At 41.3% G+C, this 18,127-nt stretch overlaps 1 protein-coding gene across 1 annotated transcript in view; it reads left to right on the top strand.

Moving 5' to 3' along the window:
* The window catches only part of CSMD1 (CUB and Sushi multiple domains 1), a 1,960,312-nt gene that overhangs the window by 840,494 nt on the left and 1,101,691 nt on the right, over positions 1-18,127 (top strand). Inside the window, exon 4 of the mRNA XM_074947791.1 lies at positions 17,644-17,838. Coding sequence (XP_074803892.1) covers positions 17,644-17,838 — 195 coding nt within the window. The remainder of the gene's footprint in view (positions 1-17,643; positions 17,839-18,127) is intronic.

Below are 18,127 nucleotides of genomic sequence, written 5' to 3'. Positions count from 1 at the left end.
ACATAAACTCCTGTGTCTGTGGTGAATCTCCTTTACCTCAGTTACTACCCATATGTATGAAGGGGACTACACCAATGTGTGCATTTGTCCGAGTGGGGCATAAAACAATAGTTTCTGTCTTTTCCAAAATTCACTCTTATTTACCTAATTTCTCCAGATTTCTAATGAATACTAGATTAAAGAATCCAGAAGTCCCAGTTTCCATGAACACACCACTATTAAATGATTTTCACTCAGAATAATCACTATTCCCACTTTTTCATAGATGCTAAACATGGAATAAGCAATTCTCCACTCCACCTCCGGTCATCCAGTCTATCTCTTGGTTCCTTGTATGTCTTTCTTTGACATATCAGGATATCAGTCCCAAACAGAACAGGATTTTACACATCTCCCTGTAGCTATTAGATCTAGAATCACACAAATGTAGGGCTGGAAAAGACCTCAAGAGGTTATCTAATCCAGGCCTCTGCATTGAGACAGTCTCTACGTAAAAGAATAAATGGACACAAATCAGACGTCAAGAATTATAACATTCAAAAACCAGTCGGAGAACACTTCAGTCTCTCTGGTCACTCGATTAGAGACCTAAAAGTGACAATTCTTCAACAAAAAAAACTTCAAAAACAAACTCCAATGAGAGACTGCTGAATTGGAATTAATTTGCAAACGTGATACAATTAACTTAGGCTTGAATAGAGACTGGGAGTGGATGGGTCATTACACAAAGTAAAACTATTTCCCCATGTTTATTTCTCACCCCCCACCCCCCACTGTTCCTTAGACGTTCTTGTCAACTGCTGGAAATGACCTACCTTGATTATCACTACAAAAGGTTTTCTCTCTTCCCCCCCACCATCCCGGCTCTCCTGCTGGTATTAGCTCATCTTAAGTGTCCACTCTCCTTACAGTGTGTATGGTAGCACCCATTGTTTCATGTTCTCTGTGTATATAAATCTCCCCACTGTATTTTCCACTGAATGCATCCGATGAAGTGAGCTGTAGCTCACGAAAGCTTATGCTCAAATAAATTTGTTAGTCTCTAAGTTGCCAATAGTACTCCTTTTCTTTTTACCCTAATTATGACACTGTTAATACTCCCCAGAATATTAGCCTTTTTCACAGCTACTTCACCTTGTTGACTCAGCAGAACTGCTGCCTAGCTAGTTATTCCCCACTTTGTAATTGTGCTATTTTGATCCTATTATCACCATTTAACCACAATCAATTTAGTCTCTGTTGGAAATCTCTCAATAATCCAAACACCATTCATGTAGAGAGGACCCAGAAGTTGGGTATTCCTAAAATGGCTAAATGGATTTTGTTGAAAATGTATAACTTTAGGAGAAAACACAAGAGCTTGATTACTGCCACTATAGTGCCATACTCTGAGACCTTTACTCATACTGATAGCATCTTACTCCACAAGTCATGTCTTTGACTTCAGAGGGGAAGGTAATGCTGTATGGGCCTGATTTTAACTGACATTAATGCCACTTTAGACCATTCTTACACTCACTTCAAGATGCCATGAAGTCCCAGAGCACTATAGGTGGCATCAGTGTAAATGAGAATCAGGCCCAGTGCACATGAGGAAGGGTGTGAGAACTTGGCCTGTAAGGATTATGCGTCTATAAAGTGCTGAGCACCTAAGCTGCCCCATCTAGCTTATGCAGGGCAGGTGCAGAGACCCTGTGCTGCTTTATCCAGGACCCGCGGTGCCGCTCTCATGAGGCCATTGTGTGATTTTTGCCACTGCCAAAATTATTGCGTGATCTTGTGCAAATGACTAATGGCTAGATTCTGACTCATTCTATATGTCCACACAATGGAATAACAGGAAGTAATAATCCCCCCTTCCATCTATAAGCAGGCTACATGGACCTTGAATTCAAGCACATAATAGTAAGTAAATATTAAGACTATTGTGCATATATATCACTTCCATCAGATGGAGTATAATGCAATTGAATTACTTTTGTGGGTGTTATTGCAGGTATCTACAATATTAACTATAATTCATACTTTGACCTTGCTGATTAAGCCTCTATTCAGACATGGTGATCTTATGTACTGTAATTTATATCTATATATTTTAATACCTTGGTAAACCTGTTTTAATGAGACAGTTTACTGCTTACCTTGAACCACCCTTCTTGTATATTAAGATAACATTTCAAATATTAAATTGTAAATTATTTAGGACTAGATTGTCTTCACTCTTACTCAGCCATGCAAGGAAGGAGGAGTAAATTGCCTCTATTCTAGTTCATGCCACCACTCAAATCTGCTCAGATTATCATTCTGGCAATGAAGAGGTGAGCAGAGACTACTCATTCACTGCTGCCCATTCTGAGCAAGAGGACAGAGAAGGGAATAGGAAATGACATGCTGCACCTCCTTCCCCTCATCACTAGCCAGCGTAGCTGACTTGGGTGCCCAATGTGGCATGTGAGCTGCTCCATGAAAAAGGGAGATAGTAAGTTACTTTGCTTAGAGCCAGAGGGAAGCATGGAAGGAGTTCTGACTCTGAGTCACAGTTTTCTGGCCTGCGCCAGGAGGTGCGTAGCTACTCACTGCCACTTACAGCAAATTGTAAAGTTTCAATTTGCTGTCAGAGAGTATATAAGACAGTTCGTATATAGGCATATTTTTTTAGTCCAAATATAGAAGGTCACTTGATAAAACTGAAAGTTAAACATTAGTAATAGTGACGTTTAAAGGTAGCTTGAGCTGAACAAATAGTGTTGTGGCATTCTGTACTATAACCCTTAATTATTTAAAGCAGTATGTTTTCACAGTTAAGTCACTCAAAAACCTGCAACATATCTGTACTATAGAAGTCAGAGCCAAACTGAAGGTAAACCTTAGAAAAGAAATCGATACCTGTCAAAACAGTTGTGATATTTAATGTCATGTTTGACTGAATAACACTGGAGCCTAACAAATTTAACTGTAGGTTGTTATGTAATAGACATTGTGAAGGAGTGTACTACTCCTTTACAGGACAGGCTGGAGCCTACAGGTTGGACAGCCTGTCCTCTCCTTGGGGCTAGGGTGTATAAGCAGGAAGAGGAACCTGAACAAGGGGGCTTAGGTGTAGAAGCTATGCAGGCTGCAGTGGTGGCTGTTTCTCTCAGGTTCCAGGAGACCAGCCCTACCAGATTGAGAGACTTGGTGTTATGCACTTTAAGTTTGGGAGCTCTCAACCAGGGTCCAGAGCAAGGGTTTTTTTAATTGTTTTTTATAGTTGCACCTGTCCTGAAGCCTTATTAAAACAGGGACATACTATTTTCTTGCTGTGTGTTGTCTACTCTTTGCCAGGCTGTTAAAGCAAACCAATTGCTGCCCAACCAGGGGAAATTAAGGTGGGGAACACCTGCAGTCCTTCACTGGGCTGCAAGGGGACACACAATGTCTATCCACACCCTTACACATGTGCTGTGGGAAACTGACATCACTGCTCCTTGGAGTCTCTCACCCTTTACAAAATATCCTGCATATGAAGAAGAAAGGAAAATATGGATATTTTATTGAAAAAAATTGCCTTTTCTTTTCACAAATTGGCAATTTCTCAGTTGAGTCATTGCTTGGAATTATTTACCAAATACTTTAGTTTGTAATTTGTTGAATGTTTCTATAGTCAAAATTCAAGTTGTTTTATTAGGCATGCAAATTACATGGCAGCTATCTTCTCCCTGATTGGGTGCCAGTACTTCTTTAGAATCAGGTTTGCAGGGTAAATTCTCACAGCTGACAGTTGAAAGTCACTTTCTGCCAACTGTCTGCAGTATTTCCTTAAGGCGTCAATTCAGGAAATCACTTGAGTATGTTCTTAAGTCCATCTCTAAGCAGTACAGCACTTCAGTATTGACTTCTGTAAGACTTAAATACATGCTAAAAATTTAAGTGCTGCCCTGAGTGAGGGTGCTTCTCTGAACTGGAGCTTGAAATTGGATCTTTTAGTTACATTGCTGCCAAGCAATGAATTGTGGACAGTGAACAGAAAGACACTATGAAGCTAGATGGGTGGATTTGTTTAAAAAACATTAACACGTTTTTGCAGCATTCACCTAAACTTATTAAGAACTAACACTGGCAAATCATGAGTTAAAATAACTCATACCATTTTAGGTGAGGTCTATGAATCTGCATGATGCAATTCACTAATTATAAAATACAGGGAATATTTGTCACTCCTAGATTTAGCCCTCATGTTATCCTGCTGTCCTCAAGGAGATGGGGCTGGGCAAGAACACAGAGGCTGGCCCCAGGTTTTCTATACTGATACCTATTCATGATACCACAAGGTGTCTCAATAGATCCCTGTAGATCTCTGGGCCTCTGTATAATTGGGCCCTGACCTAAGTTCCCTCTAAGCTGTGTGGCTGGGTGGCCACCCAGCAAGCTATCAAGTGTCGTGCACTTCAGGTGTCCTCTCCCACTGCCATGCTGTTCCTGCTCTCTGCCTTGGAGCCCCTGGCCAGCTGCTCCCAGGAGCCTCCTGCTTGCTGTGCAGAGTAGGGAGTGGGGGGAGGAGCACAGTTGTCAGGGTGTCCCTTCCCCCCACCCCTGTACCCCATCTCCACAGAGTCGGGGGCAGGGCACACGGCAGGGCTCAGGACAGAAATCAGGATGGAGGGAGCTTGCTGGCAGCGGTTGTGTCAGAACAAACAGGCTTCAGACTGCTGAGTGCTGATCTACTTAAAAGGGCAGTGTACTAAAAGGGGCAGCATATCTCTCTCTCTCTCTCTCTTGCTCTCACACACACACATACATGCACACACGGTGTGTCTGTCACACTCGCCTCACCAACACACACTTGTATTATTGTTGTTGTTACTTGATACGTTCAAAGTGTGTCGTTTTAGTTTTTTGACTGGTCTATGCATTTCATAATTTTAATTTCTCTCTTATGCTTAAATTTAATTTGTTGTTCGTTGTTTAGTGAGTTCTAAAATGCCTAACCTGTCCTGGCTGGAGTAATTATCCTTCTGGTAACTTTTTAAAAAGATATATTATATCTAGGTTTTTTGTTTCTACTGGTGGTGCACATCTGCACATTACCTCGATATGGTGCACGTTACACAATTCATTCCACACGGGGATGGAAAAAATAGAGGGAACACTGGCCATGACTCTTTTTCCTTTGCAAACCTAAGTCCTGCCCCAATGGAATAATCAGCTGTAAGATCTGTGCTTCTCAGGTTGATGGTGTTTAATGTGATTTTTGTCTGTCTGGCATATTTTTCTGCAAGAAGCCATGATTGTGCTCATAGTGTCAGATAGGTCTTCACAGACACTGCCAGTACTGCAGGGAATAACCTCATCATTTTTTCTGTCTCCTTTGAATTCTGATGTCTCTCTTTATTAGAAAGAAGGCTCCTAGGGTCTATGATAATACAAATTACCAATAAAAGGTCTTCCATTGAATTGAATACAGGATCTCCTGTGCCAGAACATCTTTTGGAAGACTACTCAAATGAGTCTTCAAATATAAAGATCTACAAACAGGTACCAAGATCTTGGTTTACAAGGCAGTTGTCATCCCTCCCGCCCTTCTCTAAGGGTGTGAGACCTGGGTAACCTACAGACAACATTTCAAGCAGCTGGAGTGGTTCCAGCAGTTCTGCCTTAGGAGGATTCTCAGGATCAGCTGGGAAGACTGGCGCACTAACATCAGCGTTTTCTTTGCTGCCAACGTCAGTAGTATGGAAGCTCAGGTCATTTCAAAGACACACTGAAAGTACATCTTAAAAAGGGAGGCATCAACCCAACAAACTGGGAGGACTTGGCGCGGAACAGAACATAGTGGCACCACACCATACACCAAGCCACAGCTCGCTTTGAGGAGAACAGATGTGCTCATGAGACAGAGAAGCAACAAAGGAGGAAAGAAAGGGCACAACACTTCAGACAACAACTGTGTCTCCTCCAAGATTACACCTTCACTTCTGTGGGAAAATCTACAGGGCAAGAATTGGGCTCCTCAGAAATTTAAAAACTCACCAATGAAGCCCTTTGGCAGAGAGATATCATCCTCTCATCGAGAGCTCCATCGAGTCACAGCTCCATCCCTGACCCATGCCCAGCCCAAGACCCACTCCCAGCTGCAGCCCTAGCCTCTGCCCCCTTACTCCTGTCCACATCCCCTGAGCTATGGCCCCGCTCTGGGCCCAAGCTCCAGGGGGTGGGGAGGGACATGGACAGGGGGAAGGGGTGGGAGGGGCGTGACTCTCAAAAGTTTGGGGACCACTGACATAACCTGTAGTGACTCCTAGTGCATCAGCTTAATAAGCTCTACTGGGTCACTAATTTGCCTAAAATCCACAAACTACTCATTATCTCAAAACATTTCTAGCCAAAAAACAATATGGTAGGGGCACCTAAAACCAAAGTTACTATTGACTCACTCTCTGTCCAATCCTCCCATTCTAATTAAACTGCAATTATGCAGCTGTCTGGTCTTGTCTCACAAAGGCCAAAGATCATTCCAAGCTATGTGAAGTTTGATTTTTAGCTGGCAGTGACTGAACCTACAAAATGGCTGACTGCAGTACTGTCAAGCTCTGGGGTACATGCAGGAATGTCAACAGTGGGTGCCATGCTATTACACAGCACAAATGAGACAGGACTGCCTGTTCAGCAGCTTGAGTTCAGGAAAGCTTCCTTACTGTTATCTTTACAGTAACAGCAGCAGAGGAGCAGATATAGAATAAATCCTCATGGAGCTACAGAAATCACTGAGGAGAAAAAACAGAGAATGGTTGCTCTATATAATAATTATGTAGAGGGAAGAAAGTATCGGGATAACAGCCCTGCACCAATCCTCTTCCCTCGACAAATTCCCAGGCCCCTGCCCCCCGCACCTCCCTTCCTTCAATAGGTATGACCATCTTTGTTGATTTGTTGCTGGTCTACCTTCTGTGTTGTTGCTGAGATGTACCGACTGCAACATATGTCGCTGCTGGCCATCTTACAGATGATAAAACCTAGGTGCTCCTACATGGAGGTAGAAGCTTCCATTTTTGGAGCCTTCTGGACTCTGTCCCCAGTGTTTCATGAACATAGTGTAGCTGATGGTCATGACATCTGCATAGCCGGATATGTTACACCACATGCCACTGAAATCATTTTCAGACTCAGAATATACCTGATATCACAGAATCATAGAATATCAGGGTAGGAAGGGACCTCTGAAGGTCATCTAGTCCAACCCCCTGCTCAAAGCAGGACCAATCCCCAACTAAATCATCCCAGCCAGGGCTTTGTCAAGCCTGACCTTAAAAACCTCAAAGGAAGGAGATTCCACCACCTACCTAGGTAACACATTCCAGTGCTTCACTGCCCTCCTAGTGAAAACGTTTTTCCTAATATCCAACCTAAACCTCCCCAACTGCAACTTGAGACCATTACTCCTCATTCTGTCTTCTGCTACCACTAAGAACAGTCTAGATCCATCCTCTTTGGAACCCCCTCTCAGGTAGTTGAAAGCAGCTATCAAATCCCCCCTCATTCTTCTCTTCCACGACTAAATAATCCCAGTTCCCTCAGCCTCTCCTATAAGTCATGTGTTCCAGTTCCCTAATAATTTTTGTTGCCCTCCGCTGGATGATTTCCAATTTTTTTCACATCCTTCTTATAGTGTGGGGCCCCAAACTGGACACAGTACTCCAGATGAGGCCTCACCAATGTCGAACAGAGGGGAACAATCACGTCCCTTGATCTGCTGGTGATGCCCCGACTTATACATCCCAAAATGCCATTGGCCTTCTTGCTAACAAGGGCACACTGTTGACTCATATCCAGATTCTCGTCCACTTTATCCCCTATGTCCTTTTCTGCAGAACTGCTGCCTAGCCATTCGGTCCCTAGTCTGTAACGGTGCATGGTATTCTTCCGTCCTAAGTGCAGGACTCTGCACTTGGCCTTGCTGAACCTCATCAGATTTCTTTTGGCCCAATCCTCGAATTTGTCTAGGTCCCTCTGTATCCTATCCCTACCCTCCAGCATATCTACCTTTCCTCACAGTTTAGTGTCATCTGCAAACTTGCTGAGGGTGCAATCCACACCATCCTCCAGATCATTAATGAAGATATTGAACAAAACCGGCCCCAGGACAACCTTGGGGCACTCCACTTGATACCGGCTGCCAACTAGATATGGAGCCATTGATCACTACCCGTTGATCCCGACAATCTAGCCAGCTTTCTATCTACCTTATAGTCCATTCATCCAGCCCATACTTCTTTAACTTGCTGGCAAGAATACTGTAGGAGACCGTGCAAAAGCTTTGCTAAAGTCAAGGAATAACATGTCCACTGCTTTCCCCTCATCCACAGAGCCAGTTATCTCGTCATAGAAGGCAATTAGATTAGTCAGGCATGACTTGCCCTTGGTGAATCCATGCTGACTGTTCCTGATCACTTTCCTCTCCTCTAAGTGCTTCAGAATTGATTCCTTGAGGACCTGCTCCATGATTTTTCTAGGGACTGAGGTGAGGCTGACTGGCCTGTGGTTCACCGGATCCTTCTCCTTCCCTTTTTTTAAAGGTGGGCACTACATTAGCCTTTTTCCAGTCGTCCGGGACCTCCCCCAATCTCCATGAGTTTTCAAAGATAATGGGCGATGGCTCTGCAATCACATCCGCCAACTTCTTTAGCACTCTCGGATGCAGCGCATCTGGCCCCATGGACTTGTGCTCGTCCAGCTTTTCTAAATAGTCCTGAACCACTTCTTTCTCCACAGAGGGCTGGTCACCTCCTCCCCATGCTGTGCTGTCCAGTGCAGTAGTCTGGGAGCTGACCTTGTTTGTGTAGACAGAGGCTAAAAAAGCATTGAGTACCTTAGCTTTTTCCACATCCTCTGTCACTAGGTTGCCTCCCTCATTCAGTAAGGGGCCCACACTTTCCTTGACTTTCTTCTTGTTGCTAACATACCTGAAGAAACCCTTCTTGTTACTCTTAACATCTCTTGCTAGCTGCAAATCCAAGTGTGATTTGGCCTTCCTGATTTCACTCCTGCATGCCTGAGCAATATTTTTATACTCTTCCCTGGTCATTTGTCCAGTCCTCCACTTCTTGTAAGCTTCTTTTTTGTGTTTAAGAGCAGCAAGGATTTTACTGTTAAGCCAAGCTGGTCGCCTGCTATATTTACTATTCTTTCCACACATCAGGATGGTTTGTCCCTATAACCTCAATAAGGATTCTTTAAAATACAGCCAGCTCTCCTGGACTCCTGATATGTTCAGCAGCAGTCAAGCATTTGGGTTGTTGCTTCTCAAAGTCCTTTTAATGCATTTAGATGCCCAATTCCCATTTAAAGTTAATGACATTTGGTCTATCTCAAAACTCACCTCCTTCCTTTTCAAGTGAAAGGTATATTTCTTTGACTATTGCCTTTTCTAGCATAAATACATAGCAATATGTAAAAAACAAAAAACTCCCCTAAAACATTATCAAAACCAAACACTCCACTGCACTCACTCCTACCCCTGAGGAAAGGTTGTGAGAACAAACAACATGTGACAGATGTGGAATCGCATTGCTTAATGGACAAGTGAAAGATGCTCAGATATTACAGTGATGAAAGCAGTAGAACATATATAGATTAGAATCACAGTAGTTGATTGTGTTCATTACAAGAAGCCATGATATGTACTGTGATTTCAATATGCCATAATCCATGTTGGTGTTTGTTTGAAATTCTTCTTGTGTTATGGGGAATATGTGACCAGTATTCTCAAGTAGCTGGTAAAGAAACTAAGTGGGTATAGTAAAAGATTTAAAGGCAATCCTCAGAAACAGTAAAAGCAGATTTTTAAATGTAAGAAAATCCCCAGCAACGAAAGCACAGAGTTCATCTCCAGGCAGGGAACAAACTAACACATTTAAGATTCTGTTAGTTCATGTTTATAGTGGTTTATATAGTGCATATACTTGGAGTTTCGTTTTCTTAAGCTTCAGAGAGAATATCAAAAAGGCGAAATGTAAACAGACTGACACAGGCCATCAGAGACCTAGTTTGCAAATAAATGTATTTAATGAAGTTTCATTTATTGTATGCACTCTTAAAAAACGCTGCCAGTCCTCAGCTAAATTTTTGCAGACCTTATGTGGTGTAGCCTTTACATTAATGAGTACTAATGCTCTATTTTAACATTGTATTTTTCACTTTTTCCTTGGAAAGGGTTTTAATATAACTTGCATCTAATGATTTAAAAGGTTGGGTTAAACGATTGATATGACATCCTAATTATCTCACTGAATTGTTACCATATGTATTTACATAGTTTTACTGAACGAATTTTCTGTGAGCATAATTAGAGTGATAGCTAATGTTTACAATTCGGGGAGCCCAAACTTTGTCCATGCAGGGGTCACAATGACAACTTGATAGGAGCTTTTTGGGGTGCACAAAAATGGAACAAAGTACAGCTTTCTTCACATGGCAATGTGGTTTCTAGAGACAACGGGTCCCAGCATGCAATGCCCCATTTTGCTCTGAACTGAGGCCTGTAGTCTACCTGGGCAATGCCCCAATCCTAAAACTGAAGATGGTCCCAGGAGATGGGACTGTAGAACTCCTTGGATTACACTTTAGCCATCAAATTTAACTATATTTCTGCTTATTAAACACCAGTATTATTCTGATGCTTTAACCACATAGGCTCTATCTATTGACTTTCATCCAAAAGAAACACAGTTCTGTGCAGTAAGTCAAATGTAGGAAAAGTTTCTCAAGAACAATAATAAGTCAGCTCAGTTCCTAAAAGCCTTTATCTTCAATGTAGTACTACCTTGACTGTCCTCAATGTCACAGTGGATACTAAATAACTTCAGATAATTAAGGGCTTTCATAAATGAGGATCCAGGAGCCTGCAGAGTTTATAAGCTCTACATGTGAGTGGATGCACAGTTGGTAAATTGTATAGGAAACAGCATTTCTTCTGTAGACCTTATTAACACAGCAGGTGAATGACCTTTTATTGAGGAGCTTCTATCCACCTCCCTTATCTGCTGAAGTCAAACCTTAAGGTAGATCTCTGACCTTTGCATATGATAGCTTTGATCAGCTGGAATTTAAATAATCAAAGGTACCACTGTGTTACATATTTTTTATGAAGCTTCAGAGGCGTAATACATTTTATGTGCACACCTCAAAACAGTAAAAATTGTGTAGATGGACCTGTGCAGCTATTTAAATTTACTTTGCTGACATTTTTAGGAAGATCATAAATAATGTAATCCAATTATTCATCTTGACAAGCAGTGGCATCTTGTGAACTATTACATATTTTATTGAGCTTGACTGTCATTCTCAGATCACTCATCTTTTACTATTTTCGAGAGGTTTTTGCAAAATATGTGCCATCCTCAAGGAATCAGGCCCCATTATTTCTAGTAGTTCTTCACAGATGCAGAGTTAGGAAAACTCCATAGTCTGACAAAAGTCATCCTTAGAATAGCTTTTCTACATGGAGAGCAGGTGGAGTTGGTGCCATATGATCTTGACAGGTGTTAGCTAGTGCCAGCCATTATGTATTTGGCAGGTGTGTAAATAACCCTTAGACTGGCTATGATACCTTATTACTTGAGAATGCAGTTTGTAAGAAAAAAAGATACCTATGATGAGTGCACTTTTTAGTTAGCATACCCTTTCTTTAAAACTGTGTTAGAAACTGAGTTGTACGAACAGTACTACAGAAATTGATCTATGTTGAAACTGCATCAGATTATGGAGTCATAGAAATGTAGCGCTGGAAGGAACCTCGAGGGGTCCAGCCCCCTGTGTTGACAGAGGACCAAGTACAGCTAGATCATCCCTGACAGGTGTCTGTCTAATCTGTTCTTATAAACCTCCAATGACAGGGATTCAACAATCTCCCTTGGTAACCTAATCCAGTGTCTAACTAACCTTATAGTAAGTTTTTCTCAATATCTAACCTAAATCGCTCTTGCTGCAAATGGAGCTAATTGCCTCTTGTTGTACCCTTGGACATAGAGAACAATTGATCAGTCCTCTTTACAATAAACTTACCTATTTCAAAACTGTTATCAAATCCCACCCTGAGTGTTCTCTTCTGTGGACTAAATATGCCCATTTTTTTCAACCTTTATAGTACTCTGTGTATTAAGAATTGCATTTGAAAAATAACAGGTAGGCTCTTGCTACAAAGCCATGTAATAAATCTGAATCCAAGCCATGTAATAAAAGTCCTGAGAAATAAACAAAGGGACTGCTGCAAGTTTGACCTGTTCTGTCTTGCATGATCAAAGACAGCTCTGGTTTTCCCTAACCATTTTCTAACAAAACTCATTGCTAAAATCGTTATCTTTGTCAGTATAACTCTCTTAACTTGGAAAGCTATAGAATTGCTTGTTAATGTATAATGCATTTGTTACCCAATTTACAAATCAGTCTAAGTGGTAATGCATTATAATGTTTATATTCACAGCCAATTACTCTAAGCTTGTAAAATGACCTCAACTTGTATTTATGTGAAATACATCACTTTTAGTGATTACATTTTTCTACATGTAATTAAATATATGACTTTCCTTACATTTTTTCACCATAAATAAGTGCAACCTAAACAAACATCACAAAATCTATGAATTTTTTTGGTTCACTTTTCACCAGAAATGTTAGTAGCGATTGGACATCTAACATAGTGAATACCAGTGACAATGAGGAAGGATCTGAGTCCTAAATAGGGAAAGAACACACTAAAAATTACTTAGATGTCTTCAAGTCACCAGGGCCTGATTAAATAATCTTGGGATACTTAAGGAACTTACTGAGGCTCCTGAGCCATTAGAGATTATCTCAAAAGGACAGGGCAGATTCCAGAGAACTGGAAAATGACACTATATTTTCCCATCTATAAAAAAGTGAATAAGGACAACCCAGAGAATTACAGACCATCAGCTTAACTTCAGTACCCAGAAAGATAGTGGAACAAATAATTAAGCAATCAGTTTGCAACCACCTAGAAGATAATAAGGTGATAAGTAACAGTCAGCATGGATTTGTCAAGAACAAATCATGTCAAACTGACCTAATAGCTTTCTTTGACCTCACACATTCTTGTCAACTGCGGGAAATGGCCCATCTTGATTATCACTACAAAAGGTTTTTTTTCTCTCCTGCTGGTAATAGTTCACCTTAACTGATCACTCTCGTTATAGTGTGCATGGTAACACCCATTGTTTCATGTTCTCTGTGTATATAAAATCGTCCTACTGTATTTTCCACTGCATGCCTCTGATGAAGTGGGTTGTAGCTCATGAAAGCTTATGCTCAAATAAATTTGTTAGTCTCTAAGGTTCCACAAGTACTCCTGTTCTTTTTGCGGATACAGACTAACACGGCTGCTACTCTGAAGCCTTGTGGATGGAGGGAAGTGGTAGGTGTAGTGTATCTTGACTATAGTAAGGCTTTTGGTACTGTCTTGCATGACCTTCTCATAAACAAACTAGGGAAATACAATCTCTATGGAGACTAAAAGGTGGATGCATAACTGATTGGAAAACTGTTCACAGAGAATAAGCATCAGTAGTTCAGATCCAGCTGGAAGGGCATATCAAGTGGGGTCCCATAGGGATCAGTTCTGAGTCCGGTTCTGTTCAATATCTTCATCAGTGATTTAGATAATGGCATAGAGTACATGTATAAAGTTTGTGGAGTATATCAAGCTGGGAGGGATTGCAAGTGCTTGGGAGGATTGTTTTGAATTTTTATTCTATCTGGAGAAACTGGAGAAATGATCTGAAGCAAATAGGAAGAAATTCAATAAAGGACAAATGCAAAATACTTCACTTTGAAAGGAACAGTCAGCTGCACACCTACAAAACGGGAAATGACTGCCTAGGAAGGAGTACTGCAGAAAGGAATCTGGGGGTTATAGTGGATCACAAGCTAAATGGGAGTCAACAGTGTAACGCTGTTGCAAAAAACAACCACCACCCATCATTCCAGGATATATAAGCAGGAGTGTTGTAAGCAAGACATGGAAAGTAATTGCTCCTCTCTACTTTGCACTGATTAGGCCTCAACTGTAGTATTGTGTCCAGTTCAGGAAAGATGTGGACAAATTGGAGAAAGTCCAGAGAAGAGCAAAAAAAAAAAAAAAAAAAAGATTAAATGTCTAGAAAACATGAACTCAGAGAATATTGAAAAAAATAGGGTTTGTTTAGTGTGGAGAAGAGAAGACTGAGAGGGGACATGATAACAGTTTTCAAGTACATGAAAGGTTGTTACAAGGAGGAGGGAGAAAAAATGTTCACCTTAACCTCTGAGGCTAGGACAAGAAGCAATGGGCTTCAATTGCAGCAGCAGTAGTTTAGGTTGGACATTAGGAAAAACTTCCTAACAGTCAGGGTAGTTAAGCAGTGGAATAAATTACCTAGGGAAGTTGTGGAATCTCCATCACTAATGATTTTTAAGAGCAGGTTAGACAAACACCTGTCAGGGCTGGTCTAGATGATCTCTCAAGGTCCCTTCCAGTCCTATGATTCTATGCCCTGGTCTACACTAGGACTTTAGGTCGAATTTAGCAGCGTTAAATCGATGTAAACCTGCACCCGTCCACACGATGAAGCCCTTTATTTCGACTTAAAGGGCTCTTAAAATCGATTTCCTTACTCCACCCCTGACAAGTGGATTAGCGCTTAAATCGGCCTTGCCGGGTCGAATTTGGGGTACTGTGGACACAATTCGACGGTATTGGCCTCCGGGAGCTATCCCAGAGTGCTCCATTTTGACTGCTCTGGACATCACTCTCAACTCAGATGCACGATTGTTTGCCATTGCTCTGACGCAGGGAGGGGCGACTGACGACACGGCTTACAGGGTTGGCTTACAGGGAGTTAAAATCAACAAAGGGGGTGGCTTTACATCAAGAAGTATTTCAGGCAGGACTTCACGGAGGGTTCCAATAAGAAATGGTGCACCTAAGTTATTGTTCTTATTGGAACAAGGAGGTTAGTCTGGCCTCTGATTGATACATGGCTAGATTTACCTCGCTGCACCTTCTCTGTGAGTGACTGCAGTGTGACCTAGAGGAATGAGTCCCCTAGACGGGGGACGGGGCGGGGGGTTTGCAAATGAGTACAAAACAAATCTGGTCTATTTCTTGTTTTGATACACTCCATCTATCTTTTACATCTTTGGCTGGCAGCAGACGGTGCAGAAGGACTGCATGCCATCCACATCTCATGGCTGCTCAGCAGAAGATGGTACAATAGGATTGCTAGCCATCCTCATCTCTTGCCTGCCCGGCAGAAGATGATGCAATAGGACTGCTAGCAATCCATATCACCTGCCTGCTCACCATAAGATGGTTCGATAGGACTGACTGCAGGACTAAAGAGAATGACCTGATCAAGTCACTCCAAATTTAGTCCCTGCGCCCATGTCTGCCCAGGCGCTCCTGATCGACCTCACACCGGACATGACGATGATGGCTACCAGTCTTATTGCACCATCTGCTGCCACAAGGCAATGGGTGGCTGCTGCTGTGTAGTAATGCAGTACCGCGTCTGCCAGCACCCAGGAGACATACGGTGACAGTGAGCTGAGCGGGCTCCATGCTTGCCGTGGTATGGCGTCTGCACAGGTAACTCAGGAAAAAAGGTGTGAAACGATTGTCTGCCCTTGCTTTCACGGAGGGAGGGAGGGAGGGAACGGGGGCGTGATGATATGTACCCAGAACCACCCGCGACAATGTTTTAGCCCCATCAGGCATTGGGATCTCAACCCAGAATTCCAATGGGCAGCGGAGACTGTGGGAACTGTGGGATAGCTACCCACAGTGCAACGCTCCGGAAGTCGACTCTAGCCTCAGTACTGTGGAAGCACTCCACTGAGTTAATGCACTTAATGCACTTAGAGCATTTTCTGTGGGGACACACACACTCGAATATATAAAACCAATTTCTAAAAAAACGACTTCTATAAATTCAACCTAATTTCGTAGTGTAGACATACCCTATGAAATTAGGTTGATCTGAAGACATCTTCTGGTTGTTTTCTGTAAGTGTGGTCTTCATTCTGGAAACAATTAAATTTCTAGCTTTTTGGTTGCACATAACTTTACTGTGACATATTGGTTCAAGCAGGAGACAGGAGGTTTTATTCCCAGCCTTGCAACTGACTCACTGCACTGCTTTTAGAAAATCATATAACCTCTTTGTAGCTTAGTTTACCTACCTATCTATAAAATAAGCAGAATATTTGCCTATCTCAACAGAGTGTTGCATGACTTAATTACCACATTTAATGTTTGTACAGTGCTTTGAGAGCATCTGGTGAAAAGAACTGCATAAGTGCAAAGTAGTAGTATTTTAATGTTTTAGAAATCAATGCATTCTTTAAAGTTTGGACCTATGATCTGAACTTGTTTTCTATATGCTGATGGGGTTTTGAGTTAAATGTAGTTATGACCATTTCAATGTAATGCTGCTAACGGCTATACTGATGAACAACTTGCGATATGCATCCAGCAAATGCACTTGTCTAATGCAGTGGGACATAATTAGCATTGATGTAGTGCTTTATGTCTCCAAAGTGCTGTACAAATATTAACTAATTAATCCTCTCAACAGCTCTGTGAGATTCCTTATTTTGCAAGTGGGGAAACTGAACAGAGAGGTTAAACGATTTTCCCACCACCGCACACAGATTTGGAAGCTGAGCATGAATTAGACTAAACCATTCCTTGCTCCTACTTTTCTGCTGAATGCATTTCTGTCATGTACTCTGATGTTTCATACATTTGCATGGATACTCCATTGGATACAGCTGTCAAATATACACACAGAATTCCAACACTAAATATTTTAAACAATTTCAGCTGTATTGTTTTGAGATTGACTCTGATAGCAGGGGATTGGACTAGATGCAGGAGGACCGTTCCGGTCCTATATCCTCGTTGCTAAAAGAACAGACATATAAATAGAGACCACTGCCAGGTCACCAAACCAGTGGTCTTGTTTTGTAGGTTGATGGATTAATTACTAAAATAGATGTGTAGTTTAAACAATCTGCATAAAAAAAGCAATGCTTTCAAATGGTAGAGATTTTTCAGCAAAAAAAGTAAGAATTCTGTCCATTCTCCCCAGTCTAACACCATTTTTTTTAGTCATTTCCCTATTTTCTGTCTACCCCTAGATTGATGTCAACAAGATTGAACAGGCTATTTCTTAAAAAATAATAGCTCTTCTAATACATGGAATATCGTCTCTATTGTGTCATCACCTGACTATCTATTTGACAGTGTCTGGAGTATTTAAAAATATTCTGTCCCAGCTTGTGGGAGAATTAGCTTGATTTATACAGTATTTTGTTGTTTGTCTGTGTGAGTCAATGGATGTGTGAAGAACTTATTGAGAGAATGCTAAATCCAAGGATTGAGTTTGAAATGTAGTTGTGAAATCCATAGTAAATCTTACCTCTTGTGGAAATGCGTTCCACGATCTAATTACAGGTTTTTTATATTAGAAATCAAAGTAGAAAAAAATAATGGCGTTTAACAGTGATTCAGTAAGGATTATATGTCACTTACAATGTAATATGTATTATCTGTTTTCCTGTAAGATTTAACTGTAATTTTTTTTTCTCTTGTTCTTTTTATTTCAACAGTTCTACCTAGCCACACTTGTGGAAACCCGGGAGAAATACCTAAAGGAGTGCTTCATGGATCAAGGTTCAATATCGGAGACAAAATTAGATATAGCTGTATCTCAGGCTACATCCTGGAGGGCCATGCGATGTTAACATGTATTGTGAGTCCTGGAAATGGTGCATCATGGGATTTTCCAGCTCCATTTTGCAGAGGTACAAAATGCGAATTAATGGAGAAAATAAATCCATATATGCATTAATATAAATACAAAATACTAAGATAGTGATGAAATAGAATTTTTTTTTTTGTTTTAGGATGGTTATAGGTAATGCTAAAGTAGTTTGTTGATTTCACTAGTTCTGCGTTAACTGACAGTTATTTTTCTTAATGTCATTAAACTATAATGTTTTATCTAAAATATAAACCTGTGCAGTGGTGGAATTGTAGCCCTGTATAAAGTGGGATTCATAGTACTTCCCTACCTCTGAGGGGTTTGGTATG

This window comes from Natator depressus, chromosome 3 (genome assembly GCF_965152275.1).
Source record: "Natator depressus isolate rNatDep1 chromosome 3, rNatDep2.hap1, whole genome shotgun sequence".
In the NCBI taxonomy this organism is placed as follows: Eukaryota; Metazoa; Chordata; order Testudines; family Cheloniidae; genus Natator; species Natator depressus.
The sequence above is the reverse complement of the archived record's forward strand: the minus strand, read 5'-3'. Positions and strand labels throughout refer to the sequence as shown.